Genomic DNA, 23,876 nt, shown 5'->3' with positions numbered 1-23,876 from the left:
TTATTAGGTCTGTGCTAACTATATTTGAAGATTTTTTTTTTTTTAACAACATGCCATCCTCATTTTATTGCTATGACAACTGCAGAGTTATACAGTCATTACATCATGTCTAGCCCCTTTGAAATCTTCTTAGTCTACAAAAAGAGAATAATCTGGAAGAAGCGCTCCACTCTTGAGCAAGAGGGTGTCATAAAAAAAAAAAAAATTATAGGTGGCTGATGCCCTGGCAGCTGTAATAGAGTGGCTGAAGGCCCAGCTTCAGCTCCTAGCGAATTTACTGTCAACCCTATTCATTTTAGCGGGGATGGACTTCCAAGCAGGGATCTTTCCCTGAAGTCAGGACTGCTGCTCGCTCTCATTTATTTCCAACGCTGTGGAAGAGCTGCATGGTATCTCCAACAACCCGTGATAACACACAAGAGGTATGCAAATCCACACTGCGAATGTTTTCAAAGGTATTACTTGGTAACGCAGTGAAACTTGCAGTAGACAATCATTTGAATAACTTGTAAGAAAAGGTCAGTGTTGCTTCACAGGAAGAGTCTTCCAGTAAAGGTGGGGCAGAATTGCACAGGTAGCTTGGACTCATCTTTCAGATGCTCGCTGAAGTTGAGTTTTTAATATAAAATCTAGTGTAGTCATGTGAAACTGGAAGACTGGGAGGAACATGAAAAAAAATTATTGTATTTGTAAATAATAATTCGGTTCCTCATTGGTAACAACATAATTTTGCATGAATTTCTAAAATAAGTTGATTTAAAAAAAAAAAAAGCTTACATTTTCTTATAAATAATTCCGTTTGCAAAATTTTAAATGCAACAAAGAGAATAGCAAAAATACCAGCATCTTTATGAAAAAGTTGATCAACTTAGTATCTTACTACTTACCTAAGGTCTTGCCTCATATTTAGTCTGCTTCCTTAGGAACCAAGGTTTATGCAATGACTGTCCATGCATTTTCCATCAGTCTGTTTGCTATAAACTACATCTGATAGGACGGAAGTTGGAAAGTTGCTCTGTTTTTATAAGCCTTTTAAGAAAACTAGCAGCTGGAGGACGAAAGAGACTTGCTGCTTGCTTACACGGACAGAATCCCAGGTAAAACTCACCTTTTCATTTCTGTTTGGCTACACCGCAGACAGAAAGCAGCAGCTGGGTGCTCCCCTGGCTGCCGGCAGCTCTGTGGCACCCGTACTGGGCACTGATGGGCGGTGGGGGGGGGGAGGTGAGAGCCTTCATCGTGTCTTTTAGCGAGTGAGGACGAAAACTGGGGATGCAGCAAAGGGGAAGGGGCCCAGGGAAGCCCCCAGACATTGCCTTCGGGACTAAGTTGGATGTTGCAAGGTGTGGGGGTTGTGGTGAGGGATCTCACAGAGCTTTTGGAGGATGGAGGTTCGCACAGTTTGGAAGGAGATGCTGAGGTCCTGGGTCACAAGTTGTTTAAGATCCTGCGTTTCATTAGGTTTGCTGCTCACAGCTTTGGGGGATTTTTCGTGTCCTTTTTCAACCTGTTTTAAAGCCTGGGTATATTCTACTTGTCATGTATTTTTAATGTTACAGTCATTCGTTGCAGGTAGACAGTTTTGCTTAACTGGAAGGAACACATTTGCCTTGCTGCCTCGCTAAAGGCATTAATTTTGTTTGAGGAATTAGGTTGTTCTAAGGACAAGGGGTACTAATTCCCACACTCCGTCCTTCAGCTGACCGCTGGGGAGGAATGTGAAATGGGAGGATTAATCGGGTACATGCCAAAGGGAACCCTATCAACAGGTCTTTTCTTCTCCAATGTGCAGCTCTGTGTCCTTCAGCCCCTTCGAAAGAATTTACTCCTGTTTTTGTGATACCTGCCTGTAGAGGATATATTATCAGAGTAGTTTTGGGTTCATATTCCTTTTCATATACTACATGCATTTTTGCAGAAAACACCCCTCAGATGTACGTTCTCCATCCAGTTATCTTTGTTGGTTTACTTGAAGCTCCTAAATTTAACTCTAGACAATGCTGCATGACCTTGTTCCTTTTCTTATCAAACTAGTTAAAAGTAATACGAGCTAATGCCCTGTATTATTTGCAAAGTCATTTTATATTGATTTTAACATTTCCTGGGAACTTCAAAGCTTCCTAACTGGCTGTTCTATGGTCCTGGCGACCCTAACCATGCAATTAGCTTTGCAAACGTCCAGGGTCTGCTGCAAAGACTAGTTTCTGCCCTGGCTTAAAGAAGCTGGGGGATCTGTGTGTAGTGGTCTGCACACAGTGACAAACTCTCCCAAACTGAGGTTTTCTGGAAGAGCGGAGGTGGCCCCACAGAACCCAGATGTTCCGCACGGCAGATGGGCTGGATTAAACTGTAGGTGAGGCTTGATGTGTCCTGGACTGGTGCCTGCAGCTTGTGGGGTGATTACTCCTTGTAAGGAAGCAGTAGGATTAGCAAGGAGTTCTCACTCCAAATGACCTGCAGTGAGTTTGGCCGTTTGTTTTTAAATAACGCAGGAGGGGATGAATATTCACTGCAGAAGTCTGTTTCCCTTATTTTTCTGGCTCCCTTTCATCCTTTCTGTTCAGGAAAATTCATTAGATGAATGTGGAAACAACCAGCCCTGAGTAACGAAGCCCACATCTGATTTCAGAGGAATGTGCTTTTAGCAGTAGAATTTAGATTTTTCAGATAAGGTTGGTATGCAATTTAAAGAGACAAACCCATTTGCTACTAAAATATGCAGGTTTGTGACTATTTCAATCTTTCACTGAACTTTTGCCACGATTTTTAATGCATTCATGCTAAGCCATTATTAAGATAATGTCTTTAAGAGAATGTAATCTTTGAGAATTCCTCCATTTAAAATGAGAGGAGAAATCCTGTGGAAATCGCGGATTATTAGAATTTTAAAAAATGTGACCAAAGCAGACTGTTTAGAATTGTCAGTGCATAGAGAGTTCAATCCTGTGGCAAACCGCTGCCTTAACTTCATGTTAGCAGAAGTAGTTCAATCCTCCTCGCAGCGCTAACTGCTCTCAGAAATCACAAGCATTTCTTCTGTGGGTCAGAAACGTCCCTGTGATTATCTGGCTAGACACATGAGTAAGAGTTTGAGAGCTCATTTTGGTTCAGGATACCAGGGACTGTCACAAGCAATAAAATTGCCTGTCTGAGCCCTACCAGCTCTTGCTTAAACTCTTCTGGCTCGTCAAACAGCAGAATCTTTTAAATCATTTACAAAAAGGCAACATAATCAGGTCGTTACTTCAGTTATAAAAGCACCTGGATGACAGGGACAGTACACTTCATTATTTTTCCTCTCAGCTCGACCCTTTACAGTGTCTTCAGTTTAGCTGAATCTGGAATTTAACAAAAACCCATAGCACTAATTACTTGTATTGAAAGCCCTCACAGCCTGCAATTTCGTTAGGGTTGCTTAAGATACTGGAAAGTTCAAGCAGGGCATGCAGAGGTGAATTAACAAGGCGTGACGCAAAGTTTTACACAGGTAAAGTGCAAGCTTAAACAGGACCACATGTCTAACTTGTTCCATTACTACAAAATAACATCATAGGTTGTTCATATCGTGGGATATTTTTTTTTTTTAATATGCTACACTATACAAAAGGTAAACTACTGAAATATTAAAATAGTTGTTTGGTATAGGGGAAGGACATTTTATCAGACTTGGCTGAAAGAAAAATAATACATCAAATCAGAGTGAAAATGAATTTTTCATGGCACTACAGTATCCTGTTACCATTTGTTTTTTATCCTGTATGAACACAGCGTGTCTATATTCTCCCTGAGATTCTTGATATTCCTTTTTCTTCTGTTTACTATTGTACAAATCATGCGCAATCTTGGCTTGTGTCTTTGAATTACCCTTGCTCTTTCTGACTGATGCTTAGTCATGTTGCTCAAATTGGAGAAGCATTTTCTTAAATACCTTGATGATGCAATATAACCTATATAGAGAAATGGAATATATAGTGCCTATTCACTATATAGTTTATACCTCTCTCTGTGTGCATTTTTAGAAGAGGGAAGACACTTATGAACAATGCTCTAGTGTATTTTGGGGACCATCATTGTGCTTGCATAAAGGATTAAAATTTCATGATGAGAGAGGTAGAAATTTGCAGTAATCTCTGTGGGGAAGAATGAATTCTGTTTTACGCATTTCTTTTATCCTGTCTCATGTCCTTTTCCATAGGATTTGCTTGAGGTCTGAGTTTTCATATGTAAATAGATTTGTCTTGTCTCCAGTGCTTTATGTGGTTACACAATAGGACTTTTTTCCCCTGCGCCACTTATCACTGGCCAGTCATTCAAAAAGTCCTTTCTATTCCTGTTGCAAATGTAGGACTGTTCTAGGCTTTCAGTGTCACTTCTTCTCATAGAGAATAAAACTCTTTTCTATGCCTTTGAATGCAGGTGTGTATGGACAGAATACGTCAATCAGTATTAGAGAAGCCAAGCATATCTCACTATTAACGCAGACATTAATTTGTAAAAGCGTCTGCTTAAAAGTGCGCTGACCATGGAAATTTACACTACAGTTTCTTTTGCAAATTAGAAGGGAGTTTGTACAGATGTGTTTATTCTCTAGGAACAGAGATCTCAATTCACTGTGCTCATTCTCTGAATTAAATGCTTTTGCTTGTAGGCAGTGATCGATATTTTTGTTTCAACTTAGCTGTGTGTAACCCAGTGTGTAAGTCCTTACCGGAAGCCTGAAGTAGACCCGAATAGGTACAGGCTGCCGTATTTATTTAAAAGTCTTAAATGCTTTGCAGTCCTACAGTCGAGGAGTCTGTCTGATGGATTTTCATGTTGCAGGGGGTAGCAGGGAATTGGAAGCTTGCAACCTGAAGAATAAAAGGAGGGGGACACAAACTTACTAAAAGATAAAGCCACCATCTTCCCAGTGGATTCCTCCAGTAAAATCTTCTATTTTCACATAATTCTATTGCTTGAATAAATGGTCATAGTTGAAGAACATGCCGCTGCACACAGGAAGAGCTGACAGGTCTCCTAATTTAGGACAGGCGGCTTAGCTTTGGTCCCTCAGAGCCAGGATCTCTGCCTGACAGTGAGAACATCTGTCAAGAGCATCCACCCAGCCTCACAGCTGGAGGAAGGACCAGATGACCCCCGAGTTCACTTCTAGCCCCGTCCAATTCTGTGAAAACAAAACTGTTCCCATCAGCGGCGGCAGAGGCAGCTGCCAGCTCAGGACAAAGAGCTGAGCCTTCGAGAGCAGCTGCTGCGAGGAGTTTAGAGGAGCCAGCACTTTTCGGTATAATGGCATGAAATTACACACGGCACCTTCCAGCCTGCCATTAAAACAAGGAAGGATCCGCATGTGAGGGCTTCCTGCTTTGCCATCCTCTATCAGGATGTATTGTAGAGGATTAAAAACACCTCTCAACTTCTTATCAAAGCGCTCCTGCAGCCAAATTAGATTAGCATCACCATGCTGGCACTTTTTAAATGAAAGCAGATGAGTAACAACAGGGGAAGGGAGACATGATCTGTACATGTTTCTGGTGCTGTTTTATCAAGGACATGACTCTATTTTTTTTTTTTTAAACTGATACAATCTGTCCTGTTCACGATAGTCAAACTATTGTGAGGATAAGGTGCTTTCTCCCAGGTGGCATTTTTTTTTCAGAGTAGGACCTTTATATGGTCAGAAGCTGCACGCTTTCATGCATAGGTAAGGCAGAAAATGCACAGGCTGCAATGATTGACCTTCCCTCTCTCCATCTATATACATACACGCACACATCATTTAGCTAAATTGCACAATTCCATCGAGCAGGAAGGTTTTTAGGGAAATATCCACTTAAAATGAAAGAAGCGTAAAATAAAGTTTGAAAAGATGCAAGTTTTAATACAAACTAAGTCTTGTCATGTGGTTATGTAGAGAAACGAATACCTACCATTGTGTTCATCCACAGCAAAGTTAATTTGCTTTTCTAAAGGAAAGGTTTTGCATAATATGTCGACCCTTCCTGAAAAAATTCTTTGCTAATCAGCACTGTCTTATTTTCAATTTGCTCTCTGCCAGGACAGAATAAGAGATGGATTGTGTTTTCCTTGCTGTGCAACCCATCTGCCATTTCCATGCTCATAAGTAGGAGAAATGTCCTCATCGGGAAACAAAGATTCCTGTTGAAAAAAATCGATAAGGAGTATGCTCGCAGTGATACATTCACTTTCGCTCCCTATTCTGCAAAGTCCAAGCCATTTTTCCTGGTGCTGGTATGTGGCGCTTTCTTTTGTGCTCTCAATGGAGAATGTTTTATTCCTAGTTATTATTACACTCCTGATGACTTTTGATTACTTTTGATTTCTGGCCATCAAAAGAACACTGTAGTCCTACTGAGAGAAAGAGATGCTGTCTTTGCTGTAGCCAAGACATGATACATTAGTGGCTTTGAAGGTTAGAACTAAAGCATTATACTGGAAGTGAAGTGAGACACCAAAGAAGGGATCAAAGTTTAGGAGCGCTGCATGTATGACAGCATTGGATGGGCTACAGCATGCGTGGCTGGGAATCGCTATAAACTTAACACCCACGGATGCTTACAGAGTGAATTAGCAGTTCTAAGAAGGGAATGCAAGGTGAGTAAAAGCGCTTCTGTGTTGTTGGGATTTTGTTTTCTTGTTTCAATTTGTGCAATGTTACTGGGTTCATTACTGCAAAGATACTGACAGTTTGTAATTTATTTTTTTAAAATAATTTTTACGCAAAAGCATCTAGCTCAAAGCCTCAAACTGTCACATAAAATACCTTAATTTTCCTTTCAGATAGCTGAAAGTAAGATCAGTTTATGTGCTAGCTCCCTCTCCTCCCAGTTTTTTAACTAATTTCATATTTATTTAGGCACGCAGCAGCTGCAGTAACTTAAAAGTCACAATAAGGGATTTACGATTTACATCTAAAAGTCTTCAGATATGTCTGTTAATAGAACGGTATGCCAGCAAGGGTGAGAATTGAATCTTCCCTTAACATAACAACAAAGACTTCTTTAAACATGTCACCTTCAATATTCACATCCTCTGGCCCCTGGCATGTCTATTTCAGTATCATGGTGTTGACTGACTCCCAACAACCGGCAGCTGAGAGGACTTAATGCTTTTCATCTTTTTAACCAGACATGACCAAATTAATCCTCCTGTGAAGGTGGAGGTACAATCATTTTATGGAGCCACATATATGACTTGCTCAAGGTCACAGCAGTAGTTGGTCTTAGAGCCAGGATTAGGATTCAGGTCCTAATTCAGGTCCCCACTCCTCTGCTCAGATAGCTATGTCAGGCACTTCTGTGCAGCTTATGGACAACAGTTCTTTTGCCCAAAAGTGTACTCAGAATTACAGTTAGAGATTATAAGAAGTTATGGGGGTTAGCTGTATTTATTTCTGCAGCAGCCAGCACGTGTACAAACTGTATGAGTTCACACTCTTATCCTACTATGTAAAAGAATTTAAACCACATTTTTACCCAGGAAAAAAACCCCAAACAAACCCAAACAGCACCTGTTATCCGAATGAACAGCAATTAAAACATCATCGTCAGTATTTCCAGCTGCTTTGCAGACCTGCCATTTATTTATACAGGGCTCTAAAGAGCTTTGCAAATTTAGGACAGCAGATCATGTTTAGGAAAAAAGATTTTACAAAGCTCCTCGTGTTCAGATCTTCTTTCTAGCCACCTCAGTAATACAGTCAGCATTATTGGAAAGACTAAGAAGGTCAGAACAGCATTATAAGAGGCAGGAGAGAAAACAGGAATCTTGTTATATACACCTTCCTGCAAATTCTCACTGCAGCAACCTGGCTTTCAAATTAATTCAGCCACAAAATTCCTATTGATTTTTAGCAGTAGAGGAATGAATGCATTCACTGTATCTTTTGCACCATGGATTTTCTCTGAGCTCACCAAGGCTACTCAGAATAATCCCGTCTTGCAGGACTGTTTATGTCTTAAACAAAGAGATGCTGTACTAAAATAATTTGCATTTTATAGCTTTCATGGTGCATATATTGAATTGACTTTGATCCCAAGTCACCAAAACAAGTATTTTGTGACCTGTTTTTCACCACTAACTTCACTCTAACACTTCTCCAAACTGAAAATGAATGGTAATTTTAAAAGCTCGAGTTTGTGATTTTACAAAGCAAAAATTAATCAAAGAATACACACTCACGGTGCTTTTATGTTCCTTCCAGTTTTGGAAACAATAGTGCTTTACTTTTCAACTCCAGATGGCACTGTGGTGCTTAACGCTACCCAACTGGGGGAGAGCTGATGGATTGCAAAAGCATGCAGGCTCCTGAAAAACAATGGCTTTCTTGTTCTATGAGAAATCAGCAGCTAATAGCTTTCCAGTGCAGATGTCCTATTTTACTTTCAGTTCGGTGAAGACTGGGCTAACAAACAGCAGTTTATATGCCTGAGACACGACTTGTGGAAGAAAGGACTCGCTTGTCTGTGCTTGCACGAGGTCATGAGGGTAGTAGCACTTGCTTCCACCAGCCACTACTGCAGAATGAAGGAGGAAGATCTGCAGTTGCACAGCTCTTTCTATTCACAGGGATTAAATCTATCTCTCTGCAATTGGTAATTCTTCTCATAAAAGTGTATTTTCAAGGATAGAGTGCAAACCATTGAAGTAATGAGTGACTTTCTTAAGGAAACCCATAGACTTTACTCTTTGGAAGACATCCTTTGCCATTTCATATTACCACTTAGACTATTACAAAAATGTCTACAATAAATAATAGTCGTCTTTCACGTTCATCCTTCAAAAATTTAGGAGTAGGATGTTCATATATTTGCTTAATCATACACTCATCTATACTGCATCTCTTCTTAAATACGAATTTTTCTTGAGATTCTATCCCCTTAGTCTTCTCAACTCTTAATTTTGTAGAAGTCTGCCTGACGCCTACATTCTTTTAAGCCCTTCCTAGCTTATATGCTAATTCTCCAATTTTATATAGAGTAATTTCTAAATACTTGTTACCTGACCTATGGTCCCAGTTGAAGTTCCCAGCTCCCACTGTGCAATCACTGAACAGTTGCTCAACCCGAGTCTGAATAACATCACTGGTTCTTCTGTGCATTTCATCCAACAGGATTCTAGAATTTGCTCCGTAGGCCCATGAACTTCTCATAGGCCGTGATAACCCTTTTGATTCCAAGCAAAACTCAAAGAGTTTACATGGGTTTATTTGCAGGCTGTTATATTTTTAACTCAAGTCAAGCCTTTCCCATAAGTTAAGGAAGCAACTGAAGATATATAGAAAGGGCAGGCTATTTGTCATACATCAATGACTATTTCATTACAAAGAGTTTATGAAAGAAGAGGAGCTCAAAAGACAAAAAAGAATAAAAGCAAGACTTGTTTTTGAACAGGCACGACCTTAAAAATAGTCTTGGTTCTCTCAAGCACCATATGGAATCCTTTTCCAAAGGCAAAAAAAAATGCACACAGACCTACACACACACAGAGGGCATCCTAAAGTTCCTCATGATTTATGAAATATTAGTGTATTTGTCATGTTAGTTCTGGTAAATGAATAGCCATAAAACCACACAAGGCAATGTCCTACAGTACTAGACAATAACGATGCCTCTGAAGACTGACAACCTGTACAACATCTGCTTTCGTTCCACAGCTCTGTAGCTCTTCATTTTCTTCTCCATCCTCAGTTGCACAAGGACAGTGGTGGCTCCTGCTAGCATTACAGAGTGCATAACTGATATGTTATTGGCAGACATGAGACAGACAAGCATTTCTACTTTCGGGATATGTTCATGTCCATTCTAAGCCTTCTGAATAAAACTCATAAAATGTCCAGAAATCAATTTTTTTTTAAATTAAAAATAAACTTTAATTTAAGAAAACTGTTCCCAAACAAAATTTACATACATTGTATTTACAATTTTACTGCTGACTAGGTAATATCTATATTACATGTAACGCCAAAATCTTCCCCTTGCATTAGTCACACTTAAATGGGCTTCACTCACCCTTTAAACTGAAACCAGTGCCAGAGTAGACAAGGGAGAAATTTCTGAAAAAAAATAAAAATCTTTTGTGTATAATCACAACAAGATTTAAAAAGAAAATTAAAAATCTAACCTGAGAGGAACAAACCAAAGCACTGTTGTTACATCATTAGAAAAATAAAATTGGCAGTAGAAAGGACACACATTTCCTGAAGAGGGACACACAGAGTGGTGAGAAACTACTGGCTGCAATAAGGTCATACCAAGATGAACACAGAGGTGGGTAAAAGCCAAATGACAACTACAATAACAAACTGGCTTTGGCTCAGCAGGCACCAGCACTTTCCTAGTGCATATTCTTCTGTCATCCCCTCTGCTGCAGCACAACTTCATTCCCTCTTAAACTCAAGGCAGAAGGTGAAGAAGGAAAATGAAAGCACGCCTGACCAGCATCCCTGAAGCTTTTCTAAAAGATCTACTGCTCTTTCCCTTTGCACCCACTCACCCTGCGGCCTCCGTTGCAACGCTCTGTGCTGGTGTTGGGGGAGGAAGATGAACGCTACTCAAAGCACCTTTGGCAACATACTGTTTTTAAAAAAGCTTTTGGGGGTGGAGTATCTCCCCATATCTAATCATATACAGCAAAGCACGTTCTAAGTACTGTGTTGCCAAAGCTTCTGCTCAGCCAGTGAGCGACTACACACCTACACTCAATTTTCTGGCCACTGATTCACACCAGTAGCGAGGTGGATCCCTCATACACCCTCACAACTATGTGCTCGCTCGGGCAGCTGCAGTGCTAAACTGTCTCATGTACTTAAGAGGTGCAATTTGGGTTTTGTTTTTGCCTTCTCTAGCCATACCATCACATGCTCAGAAAGATGTCAAATTTAACACAAATGGCACGTGAGTGGTGTCAGTGTCTGACCTATTAAAACAGGATCAGCAAGCATTTGCCTTTCTGACCAAATAACTTACCGTGGCATGGGCAGTTGCATCAGACAAACGTCTGATGTCTTCTGTGTCATAATCTAGACTTACTCTAAACCTGTTTGGAATTGAAGATGGAACTTGAAGATGTTGCAAAATGTTATTTGATGCATTTTGCAAAACACAGATGAGACTGCATCTGAGGAAAATGAAGAATGGAAGTAGTACCTACAGATAGCATAGCCTTCCAGAACTGAAGCAGGAGAATTAAACATTGGATGGAATGTAATGGAAATTGTGCAAAAGAAGGAGGTTCGTGTCCTAATTACTGTCTTGTGAAAAGTAATTCTGCCAGTTCCTTTGTGGGCCATCCAGCCCTCTCTTTGCCTGCTGGGGAAAAAGGTGCAGAACTTCTATAAATGTTTGTTCGCTAATTTAGGCCTAAACATGTTTTGGTTTTTTGGATTTGTTTTGCTTTTTTTCTTTTTTTTTTTCCTAACAAGTACTACTGTATTGCTGAGCAGCCTCATACTTCACTGTTTGCTTCCACTAAACCTGCTGCCAGATGAGGGCTGGCTGCGGGGGATGTGGCTTAATGTTAAATGCAGAAGCAGCAGTATTCCAAACAACCTTGTATGCTGGGGATCAGAGCCCCTTCAGTCTGTTTTCAGCTTTCAGAACAAAGCAGCAGCATGTATGAGATCACATAAAATTTCAAGCCAGTTAAAACTATAGTTCCTAGAGACTACTCTAGCACTTGTTACTTTATTATTTTGGATCATTAGACAAGCATTCCAGAGAATGCAACTTAGTTTTCCCACTGTAGTTTGACTCTGCAATACTTGACTCTTCTCTAATAAAATGCTTGCATATGTCCACTTCTCTCTTTGAAAATCCGTTTTTGTGGAAATATCAATTTTGGCTTTTACATTTTTCCACTGACTCTTTTCCTTCCTCTTAAGGGAACGATTCATCCTCCTCTTTCTGCCAAAATGCAGTGACTGGAAGCAGTGATGAGCTTTTTTAGTGTACCTTTTTTGTTACAGCCAGATTTGTAAAGCTATTCGCATAGTGACACATTCATATTTTTTAATGGGAAAATAAACAAGCTAAGGCTGAAGATTTATGGCTCGCCACATTAAATAGCCAGACTTCTACAGTTTCTTATTTTAACTCATCCTAAAACTGTCTACGCTCACCACTAATGCAAGTTTTTGTTACCTATCACCTTCTTTATCACTATGAAAATAGTGTCTTCGGAACCTGCTGGCAGACATCATTCTTAGAAAGCGATCATCACGTTGTTGGTATTTCTTCAGATCTGGGCTGACATTTCAAACATCCCACCCCATTTTCTGGAACAAGTAAACCACGCCATTTTCCAAAATTAATCCAAAGAAGATGGCCAACCAAGGGAGCATTCGGTTCAAGTTCAATGTAACTGCAAAAGAAAACAACAAATTTATCACTTACCATTTCAGAAGATCGTAGAAACCATGTGAGAATTCATATTAATTTGTATGTATACGAAATCACACAAATCTTTTAAAAGCCTGCATTCCAAAGCTATACATAAAATTAACATGAGATTTTCATTTTCCAGACACACAAAGAATTCTATTTTATGTTTCAATGATCCATGATGAGTTGTCTCAAATTCTAACTGATGGATATAATACAGCATATACAGAGATGATGGTAAGATAAGAGGTGTTTTTTCTTTTTTTAATGAAGTATTTTTTTTCATTCACTTTCTGTTAAAATCTAAATAACACAGTTTTAAGCTAGAGCTATTTCAGTCACATATCTGATAATTAAAATTACAATCTTAATAATAATAAATTAAAAATTAATAATGACTTCTATAACAGCTGCATTCTCTCACACACGTTCTATACAAATAATGTAGTAATAAAAAACCAGAAACATACCTCTAATTGCCTGAGAGTTTGATATCAAGACAAACACTTTTATAAATGCAAGGCACAAAGGCGTGTAGTCATGTTCCCAAATAACAGCTGGAATTAGCAAAAGCTTTCCATAGCTGGACAACAGTAGTGCTTTGAGAAGTAAAATGAAGTCAGACTTTGTTTTCAGCATCTCAGGTCTCATCCACCATAAGGTAATAAAAATGCCAACCAAAAATGAAGTTTGTTCTAAGAGAAATAAGAGGAGTTCGAAAGAGAAAATGAAGCGCCAAATTCAAGTCCTTTTCTGGATGAATTTCAGTGAAATGATGTGTCCCAAATGCAACTGAGCCACTGCTCTTTAAAAGACTTAGCAAATATGATGATGTCCTCCACCCCATCTCCTGTGTTCATTTTAATGGGCAAATAATACTATTACTTATGAAAACTAATTCAGTAGCATGACATTCATAATAATTCTATCACAGAATTCTATCTGTAGCATTGTCATACTCGTAATTTCTGACACCATACAGCACAGGAAGTTTAGCATAAGAACCTCTTTACTTTTCCTTTTTAACAAAAGGAGAGGTTTTTTACAACTGTCTGTTAGCCTGTAAAACAAAATCCATACTTGTTTTCTTTGAAAAAGTCACCAGCAATGAACCTTTTCCATCCAGCATGAGAAAGAACACTAGGGTGAAAATATCATTGAGCTATTAGACTTTTTTTGACACCGCGTCCCTGTGTAACACCGGAATTAATGCAGATGTTAAAGCAACTCTCATGACAACTGCAATAGATGAATTACTGCTGAAAAATGAGTTCACACATTTTTACTGACATGTTATGAAAGCCTATTTAGAGCAACACTAGGTAATAAATGACTTAAGTTAAACTCTGAATGTCTAAAGGAAATACTAGTTTTAGTCTGCAGGCTTGATTTAAACACTATCACCAGAAAAAGTATGAGAATAAAAGTATTAACCAAAATAAAACAAAAACCCTCCCCTGCCTTCAAATGTTGTCTTAGAGCACAGAAGTATTTACTATTTACCAGTGATAACACTGCTCTGTATCTTTGTGTATTCATTTAAAAAAAACCACCACAGATACAGCTTTTCCCAATTATTATTTACTTCTGTAAGGATCATCCTTAATGTTTTATCACCCTAATGAATAATAAACCTTGAAGTCAACATGAAATATGGAATAAGGCTGAGCTCTACGCCGATCTTCAAACTATGTAAATGGATTCAGACAAATATTGCTAAATATTGCCACTTTTCAGTGTTTTGATACCTAATGCTGATCATATCAGTATGAACTGTAATCAGGATCAAAATATGCATTTACATTAAATGAAGGCAAGTTAGAGTATGTGTATAATCGTTTAACCATACTGTGTTGGACATGACATCCATTGTGTACTCATTTGTGGAATATGGGCTTGTTGAAAGACTCATGAAGTTATTCAATGCTTGAAGAGTAGATAGTGACATGAACTAATCATTGATCTTACCTAAAGAAGCTATACCAAACATTCTATAAAAATCCCATTCCTTGGCATATCTGATTAAGTCATCAGGATCTGTATTTTGGCTTGAATCCTGTAGTTGCAACCACCTGAGATAAGCTTCACAGAGCAAACAAAATATGCAGAGCTTACCATGAATCTGGTAAATGAAATAATAATAAAAGCATTAGTATGATATTGGTATTTAAAATACATTTCAACATCTCTACACAAACTTTTTTTTAGAAATACAAGCAAATTACTTTCATGGAGCCACTAGTTTAGCACATCATCCCTTTAAAATTAACATGATAGGCAAATTAGAGGGTGTAGAAAACTGCGTGAACAGTTCCATACAGAAGAAGGTATATAACTGTGGTTTCTAAAGCCTGCTCTATACTTTTTTTAAATCCAGGGAAGGCTTTTTCATTTAGGAATATAACAAAATTATGCCATAGCTATTACAATTATACTATCAAAAATTTCAGTTTAAGGGCAGCTGCTCTATTCAGTGAACTGGTTTAAATAGCCTTGTTTCTCTTTTTCCCTGGGACAATCTCCATTAGAAGAAACTGGTCATGTAGTTATACCAAAACCATTTCTTAGTTCAGATAAGGGTGAAGTACCAAAAATAAATGGAGCAATATAACCAAACAAAACTTAAAAATATCCTCTGAAGTGACTACAAAAACTATGCTGTGAGGGCCCATCGTTAGCATGTTTCCACGTTAATCAGTCTATAAGCCAGTGTGTATGCTGGGTGAATTCTGTTTTTATACAGATGTAAATAAACCAATGCAACTTCTGTGCATGGATTCTGCTTTTCCCATTAGAGACTAGTTATGCCAATTGCACATACATGCACAGGCTAAGCCAGTTTAAAATTCAACTCAATTTCTTTGAATAAATGAAATTTCCACAGATGGAACAGTTCTTCCAGAAGCCTCACCGAAAACATCATTACCAGTCTCCAGAAGCATTGAATGAATTAAAAATCTGTAGACAGATTTATGCTTGAAAGATGAGGCGAGTATATTTATCTACATTGCTTAATACTGGACTGGCCAAGAGGTACCAACATGAACACAGCATGCACTTATGCCTGGGCATTTTGCTCTAGATTAGCTTCCCTCTCCTGGGAGATCAATCCTTAAAGTAAAAATATGCAATTCTGTCAGAAAAGCTGCACCTTTACACTCCAGCCTGGCGCAACTAAGGTGGCTACGTAACAATGTTTCATGTGAAAGCTACTATCTTTTGCTATAGTTTTGAGGGCATGGTTAATTAACTCAGGGAGAAACTCATGAGGAATTAGTACAGTAGGTTTAATTGGTATAGTATTGTTAATATGGTATGTTATGCTACTATAGCTCATTTCAGAGAGAATTGTTTCCAACAGAAATTTAATTTGGAAATTAATTTTAAATTAGATCTTTCTCTTCCACTATGCTTTAGCACATCATCCTTTTAACATCAATTAACATGATAGGCAAATTAGAGGGTGTAGAAAACTGCAAGAACAGTTCCATACAGTTCCTTCTCTTCTCTTTTAACGTGTAAGATGACTGCTGTATTTGCTGGCACAGTGGCACCACTACTGTGGAGACAGTAACTTCCTTAGTAACAGCTGGAGTTTGAGATTTCATGTGTTGCATTCATGATATAACTGGTAGAAGGGCAGGAGAACAGTCTCTAAAATTTTACAGCTATTACAATCAACTTACCAAACCGAAATATATCTTTAACCAAAAAAAGTCACAGGGTAGGGGCATAGCAACTTACATTTATCTTTGTATTGAAAAGAATGTGCCTGTATGCTTGTGCTTTACATAAAATAGCATTAATCAAGATGATAACAGGATCATACTCAATGTATTTGTCCACAGGTTTCTGGCAGGATTTCTGGAAGTCACAAAATAACAAGAATTAGGAAAAAAAAAAAAAGAAAGCAAGAGTTTATTAAACATTCCTCTAATCTTGACACAACTGCATGAATCCAAACTAGCTATTCAATTCTTATTAGTCTTTCCTTAATGTAATCTTTATTTTCAATAGGTTTTTAATCTATCAAGAAAAATTGCTTCCCCTCCCTTGACACACAGACTTCCCTTATAAAGACACATAAAGACACATTATCAATTTTTACACGCTTCAGATTAACACAGGTAATAAACTATGCAAGGATGTACTTAGTTATCACTTTGCACCCTACAGATGCAAAAAACCCAAACTACCTTCCCAAGACTCAAGAAATAGACCAGGATCATGTTACAGGTTAACTAATCATGGCTTGTCTGCTGGGTATTTTTGAAGGGTTTTCTTTGGGGAAAAAAAAATTAAAAAAAATTATTCTATCATTTCCTTCTTTTCAGAGATGCTTTACCCTCCTATCCTACTTTTTTCTTCCTTTCAAGAAGACAGTAAATGTTCTTTGCTGTTGCATTGTTCTTCTGTACTAGTAAATTGTCCAGATGTTTCAACTGATTTTCCATTATTGAACAAACACCAATATATTCAGAATACTGATAATGTAGTTTACACACACAGGTATAGCCAAAGAGTCAGAAGTTGCTACTCAACAGTGGTAAGACACTAGACCATTACTTCTCCAATACATCTGCTGGTTCCTGCTGCGCGTACTGGAGCACGTTTCACCCAGACCACTGGGAACTGCTTGTCATCAGCCCCTTACTGACTTACCTGCATGGGTGACCACTCCTTGACTTGAGTTAAATGAGAAGGGCTAACAAAAGGCTGTTATACTAACTGTGAACAGGATGGTTAAATAACAGTCTTACAAGAGGCTCATCTAGCAGACCTAAAGGGGAAACAACTTCCAGCAGAGAGCGAGGAGCAGGAGCAGGTGATCAGAGCAACCCTTTCAGCTCAAACAAGTGCACTTGCAGAAGGGTGCTTGCCTGCAGGTCAACTTTCTCCTGCTAGGAACCGTCCAACCTGTTCTCAGCTAATCTCGCTCCCCCAGGCCTGCAGGTTAGCTGCCGCGTTCAGAGTACAACAGTCAGAGAAATAATCCCTCTTTCCATTTTCATGAGCGCAGAGCTGCGCACTGCCAGAAGAGAAATACATGCATACAGCTTTCTGAAATGCTGTAACGCTAAAAATGCAGCATTAGACAACATGCACCTAAAGACCAACTCCCCAGTAAGAATGAAAAGTTTTTTTCAATTTTATAGGGATTCCTTGTGTCCAAAATTAACTTTGCCTTGCTATTTACCAGAATTATTATTGGAAAATTTAAGACTGCAAAATTTCACTAGCAAATTGACTCAAAAGTCCAACATCCATACAAAGAAAAACATCCAAACAAATGCACAAGGTGAATAGAGTGTCTAAGGAATGTTGCTACTGCCAATAAGTGTTTCTTGGTCCAGCTCAAGAAAAAAACCCGACAAACTCATTTGCATTAGAAAAGTAAATACTGTGTATGAGAGTACACAAGTTAGAGGTAATGAATTCAAAAATTGAGTCAACCATCAGTTTGATAGGTCTAAAATTAAAGTAAGCGAGATGGAAGAAAGGACATAATTAACAGAAGACCACAGCTACAGGATTTAATAGAGTGAAAAAGAAATTGCAACTATAATTAAAGGCAGTGTCTTGCTTCGTTTCTTTCTACAGGGAAATCATGAACAGATATTCTTATAGGTGGTAATTTACATATGTCAAATCTCTGGGTTGATGTAGCACAGAAAAATTACTTTTTTTTTATAGGCTTATTCACACAAGTCCTGGACAAGCACATATAAAAGAAGATTATTCTTGAACACGATGGGTGTCATGAAGGTTAGATGAAGGATATCCTACATACCTCAGGATTTATTATGCTCTCAAATTTTCCTAAAACAGAATATTTTTTGACCAGGGTCAAAAATCTTTCTGAGAAGAGTAAAGAATGATCTTTTCAAGTGGAGGGTCCCAACCAAACACTGATCAAAAAACTTGCAGTTAAGAGGTACTGAGAAATTTTCACTGACAGCTGACATGAATTCTAGACAATTGAAATATATATGACCAACTCTTCAGGCAAAACCAACAATACAGAAAATCTACTGCAGATATATAAGGAGATTGCTAGAAATGAATACACAAATAGCGGTGCTACCCATAAGAATGGGTCTTCTGCTCCACAGCTTCTGGCAGCCACAACCAAATCTTTGCAGCTGTGAGAATGATGTTTAATTCTGTATTTCAGCATACCACCACCAAACACTTAAGAATCCTATTTATCTTGTGTTACATCAACAGCAAAAGAAAATGTGATGTATCACGAAAGAGCAGCCATCTTTAAGGACTTTCCACACACAGACACATTCCTGTCTGCCTGTCTTCTAGAGCTGGATGAGAGCCCTATTCTTAATATACTTTCTTTCTATTTGAGTGTCAACTGTATGAAGGAAAAGTCCTCTGTTCTTACCCAGCCAGTAACCTAGCTAGCATGAGTTCATTCAGGACTTGTGAGACCTACAAACCACCTTACTGCAAAAGACTCGTGTGTGCACTGCCACAGGCTAATTGGACAAAATGAAGATGACCCTTGCTATACCATGAAAAACATTACAGAATTAATAGACCCTCTAGGATGAAACTGTCTCCGTACCTGGCTTTTTTGTTATTTTTTCCAGCTGTACTACTCAAATATCTGGCACTGACCTTAAATGCCTAGGAAGTAAGGTTGAGATTACAGCCTGACTTCAGCAAAATCAGTGCAAGCAAGGGTTAATGAAGTTTAAGTACACATAGATTTAGGTAGATAGCTTTACATAGTTAAAGTGATATAACTTTATGGACATCAACTACCACCAGCACTTTCAGAGAAGATCAGTATAAGCAGCTCAGCTATGGAGACTGCTTGAATGCCTACTTTTAAGATTTTAGTCAGGCAGTTTAGAGAGAATACAATGTTGGTGCTCACACCTCATTCCCAATTGCAGTTCTGCACAGCTGTAGACAACAGCCTGTTCAGCATCACTAAAGAAGGCACATCTTTAACAAAACCAACCTTTTTCAATCTTCTTTGGGATTTCTCAAATAAATGCCTCAGTTATCATAACCAGTTCTAAAATGACAGAAAGAAATAACTGATTTCTCTATGTTTTTAACCATTTTTTAATTTCTTCCTTAAATATGTAACTGACATCAGAAATAACTGGTATCTTTCCCGGAAAAAAATAAACATTACTTTGATTAAAAGGTACTTTCAGATTACGTTGCAGAAGAGAAAGGTCAACCTTGACACCACAAATTCTATTTATGCCTCATCTTCTAATTTGGTAAATTTAAGGAAAATTACGAATGTTTGATACTGACATACAGAAGTCCAACAGATACAGTGCTCCCCTGAAAAAGGGTGTTGAATGTATTTCAAAATTCTAATTACTTTAAATGGATATTAGTTTGGGATTTGTTTGACTATTCAAATATTTAGGAATATTTGACTCTGCTTGTCTGTTTTTTACCAAAAAACCAAAAAAGCTTCCGTTTTCATAACTTAGAAATTTGCTTAGTTATCTTAAAAAATTTTTTTTAGAAAAATGAGCAAAGACAGCTTTAAGAAAAAGAAAGAAATCTTCAAAAGCTAGTACAGCCACGTTCTTTATAGTGTAGTGTATCAGATTCTATCTGATCAAAGCACTCCAAAACAGTTAGAGAAACTAACATATGTTTTAACATCTCAGTTGAATTAAATAAGACAAAAGAAGTACTGAAATGTTAATTCTGACTACATGTTTATCAGCCTTTTATAAAACACTACTCAAAAGACATACGTCTTCGTTGTTCATCAAAGATACTCAACTGCAAACACAGTTCACAAACATATGCCAAATACAATACAGTGTACAAATATTTGAGGAAATACCTACTGTCACTGAAGGGCAAAGTTCCTAAAGTATATGAACGTGACTTTTTCGGAGTGCTCTCTCCAACATTAAAACATAACTGAATTTTTAAGTAAAAGTATTTTGGGATGAGGATGGTGAAGGGAAAAATGTTCTTGAAGAAGACGACACAGGACACAAGAGAAAATAAAAATACACAATTGAATAACCAAGCTTTATCCTGAACTAAAAATACCATGAAAACCACACCAGGAATATGTTTGCAAATCTCTAGACTTTAGAAACACCAGTGAAACAGTCTCATTTCAGCATTCCTTTCTCCATCTCCAGGGTTTGGAGTTTGGCAAAATTAAGCTACAATTTTTTTTGCTAGACTACATATACAGCAAATTTTAAAAACATTTACATAGCTTCAACATGAACATAGGTCCATTTGCATGGGCTCGTAGGGCAAACTAACACAGACCCATCCTCTTGCGAGAGCGCCCTTAATCCCAGTTGCACCCTTAAACAATAAAATGTAATTAGCTGTGCTGCTTTCAGGAATGGGTTCTTTATTAGGGATGCGGCTAAGTGTCATAATAACCTGAAAAACAAGACAACCCAGTTTCAGATGCATTCCATTTCAGAAAATTGAAAAAAAAAAAAAATTGGTTTATCATTTTTTGCTACATGATGTGTTTTGCAGTAGTGAGTTGGCCTTTAGATTGAGTTACATAAATAAGAAAAATAATATATTTTGTTTTCCAGGATGATCTTTGTACTCTTGACAGATTCTTTACCTTACCACATAAATGCTTTGCATTCAAAGCACTTACAGTCTCTCTGCCTTGCTGCAATAAAAGAGCTTTTCAATTATTTTTTAATTGCAGAAAAGCTAAATGAAGTGTGCAATGCTCAGGCAATTTGGCTTTCTTATTACAAAACACAAGGGGGATCCTGACTGAGCTCTACACATTGCAATGAATAATTTCTTTCCCTTTGTTGGGATCTGGAACAATTAACATTTTTAAGCTCTATTTTTAAACACAACAACATACATGTAATTTAAACCCAAATTTTAAAAAAAATTGCATATTTTTCCTTCTATTTTTGAACAAGTCAAGTTTGCCAATTTCCTTTTATATTCATTGCACCTTGACTGCAGAATTTATTCCAGGTTAGCTGAATGTGGATTTATTTCAACTATTGCATTAATACTATAGTGGCAATATTATCTGAACAGTATTTTTTGTTACTTTTGTTAATGGTTGGTTCTTAATATAGTCAGTGAAGATTTGTTGCATTATTTACAGATCATTTAAGTATTAAGGATCTGAAAATAATTAACAAACATCTCCTCTATAAAGAACCACCTAGGCTTACTTTCACCATCACTTCTGGTTTGGAATAGGGAAAACATCAGCACATACACAGCCTAGGACTAAAACCAGACCCACGAGTTGCAAAGCGACCACCAAAAGTCACCTTGTTGGAGGCAAGCCTAACATGCCTGCAGATCCCACCACCACCCCCCAGCTGTCACGCTGAAGAGAAAGCATCTTGAACAGGTCTCCCTGAGGAGGTGAGCTTCCTCAGAATTTTCTTAGCTGTTTTTAAGTACCTTTAAATTCTTTTTAAGGAGCAATAATCCACCTGTCTCTTGTAATGGCACTTGCACAGCAAAATATACGCAGGATGAGAAAAAGGATCATTCACTAAATGCAAATCTCGAGCAAGAAGGAATGCACAATACCAGAAGTCCGGGCTAGGCTTCTGCTGAACTGACCTTGATTAAACAAAACAGATTAAAAATAAGTTACAAAACTTGAAGAATTTGTGTCAGTTAGCCATGTTGCAGAGCTCTTAACAAAAGACGTGACCTTTCCATACCAAGTTTCATAGTACTGTGTGGACTTCTATGCTTGATAGAAGGTTTCTTTAGTTTCTTCAGTATCTGTTGCAAATTTATTTCCAGAGTGGATGGTAACACTTGTGAGGTCTTTAATGCTTGACCACATTAAAATTACAATATGGAGCTCAAATAAACTTTTAGTTATCTTAAGAGCAGTAACAAATGCTGCAGGAACTAAACTAAAGCAACACCGTGAATATTAGGCTGAGTTTCCAAAACTGTACTCTAATGTTGTGGGCTGGACACAGATGTTCCCTAATGGAAGCTTTTGTATTTGCCTCTGGAGAAAATCCATTCTTCTCTTCAACAGATAAATAACAGAATACAAAATCATGGTATTCTTTTTAGGCATTGAAATTTAAGTCTTCCACCTGAAAAGCATGTGCAGATCAGATTAAACACATCCCAAAAATAAATGCAGAAGATGCTGGCAGAAGAATTTAGCTTCTTCAACCTCGAGGTGATGTTCCAAAAGGTGTTAATGACAGGAACATCCTGAGAATGGCAAAAACCTTTTAGATGCAGATTTATTAATTTATCAAGGATAACTTTAAACTAGGGTTGGGGCAAGTCTGTAGGTCAGTATAAAACAGTGATGATCTTGGCAACGTTCTTCTTGTTCCTAATTTTCTGGGGCCCTTTATATTACATATCATATGGAATAAATGTTGGGTTGTTCCTTTTTTTTCTTAATGTCCCAGTATTTTCATGTACTACTTGAAAATGTGAATGAAACACAAGCATCCCAAAGCTTTTTAACAAAAAAATTATCTAGATAATGTCCACTGGCCTCACTTTGGCCAATCTTTCTATGTTCTTTTCACTTTTTCTCTCTTGAGCTACAATGGAGTGCAGTACTCAATGCACTAATTCCACAAAGACAGATGAAAACTGTTCTCAGGCTGGGTGATAACACCTTCTAATCTCACCTCAATATTCCAAGTTTTTCTTAAATACCTTCAGCTTTTCTTAAGTTTTTAGAAGCCCCACCTGATAGAAAGGATGTTTCATACTGGTAAGCGGGATCGTCATATTTTCTGAAGTGAAGAAGACTCCTAACCTATCATTATTTTCAGGTTAAGATGATTCGTAACACTGACAAACTCATTATAATGCTGCTCATGAAATTTTATGAAGGGTATCAAATGACATTCTGTACTTGACTATTTTTTGTTGTCAATAGCGTGATGCTGACCAACTTTTCAGGTCTCTGGCCAGAGCACAGCATTGCCTGCATGGAGCAGAATGCCTGCAGAGGGTTAGTGCAGTGACAAAACCATCCTTCCAGTTTAAAAGTAAACCAAGAATTGCTCTGTTAGAAACCATGAGGTCTTGGTAGATGGAGACCATAGCAGTGCTTTCCTGCAATAGGCAGATAAAGCTGAATTCAGATCAGTTCAATTGAAGGAATCTTTTGATCTTGGCAGTCTTCTAACATTCTTGTCTCTGCTTTACAAACTGTGAGCTAACGTGTTTCTTACTAACATGCTTTGTATTGTCTGTTCCTCATGTGGACCGCTCCTACTCTCAGCACTTCCTGGGTGGCCAGAAATGGAGAGAAAGGCTTAGGGATGATAGGACATGCACCATGTAAGAGCAACTAGGACTAAGGCTGCAACTGAAGCATGACAACCCACAACATAGAGACTGGAAACAGACTGATAGGAGTAAGTGAAAAACGGTATTAATCTGGACCTGCATGCATGAAGAAAGGTGGACAGAATTCCAGTTTGCTAGGAACATGTGATTCTTTGCTCTTTCTTT

General features: G+C 38.0%; 1 protein-coding gene across 3 annotated transcripts in view; it reads right to left on the bottom strand.

The window, feature by feature from the left end:
• Positions 1 to 23,876, bottom strand: part of ARV1 (ARV1 homolog, fatty acid homeostasis modulator) — a 32,452-nt gene that overhangs the window by 5,920 nt on the left and 2,656 nt on the right. For all 3 annotated transcript variants that reach the window (XM_063329080.1, XM_063329081.1, XM_063329079.1), the window contains exons 2-6: positions 16,143 to 16,262; positions 14,367 to 14,520; positions 12,869 to 13,093; positions 5,928 to 12,378; positions 4,709 to 4,850 (exon numbers count right to left, since the gene is read on the bottom strand). In XM_063329080.1, coding sequence (XP_063185150.1) covers positions 12,272 to 12,378; positions 12,869 to 13,093; positions 14,367 to 14,520; positions 16,143 to 16,262 — 606 coding nt within the window. In that variant the 3' untranslated portion in view covers positions 4,709 to 4,850; positions 5,928 to 12,271. The remainder of the gene's footprint in view (positions 1 to 4,708; positions 4,851 to 5,927; positions 12,379 to 12,868; positions 13,094 to 14,366; positions 14,521 to 16,142; positions 16,263 to 23,876) is intronic.

This window comes from Chroicocephalus ridibundus, chromosome 3, assembly GCF_963924245.1.
Source record: "Chroicocephalus ridibundus chromosome 3, bChrRid1.1, whole genome shotgun sequence".
NCBI classification, from domain to species: Eukaryota; Metazoa; Chordata; class Aves; order Charadriiformes; family Laridae; genus Chroicocephalus; species Chroicocephalus ridibundus.
Note: the sequence above shows the minus strand (reverse complement) of the source record. Positions and strands in the feature narration are given on the sequence as shown.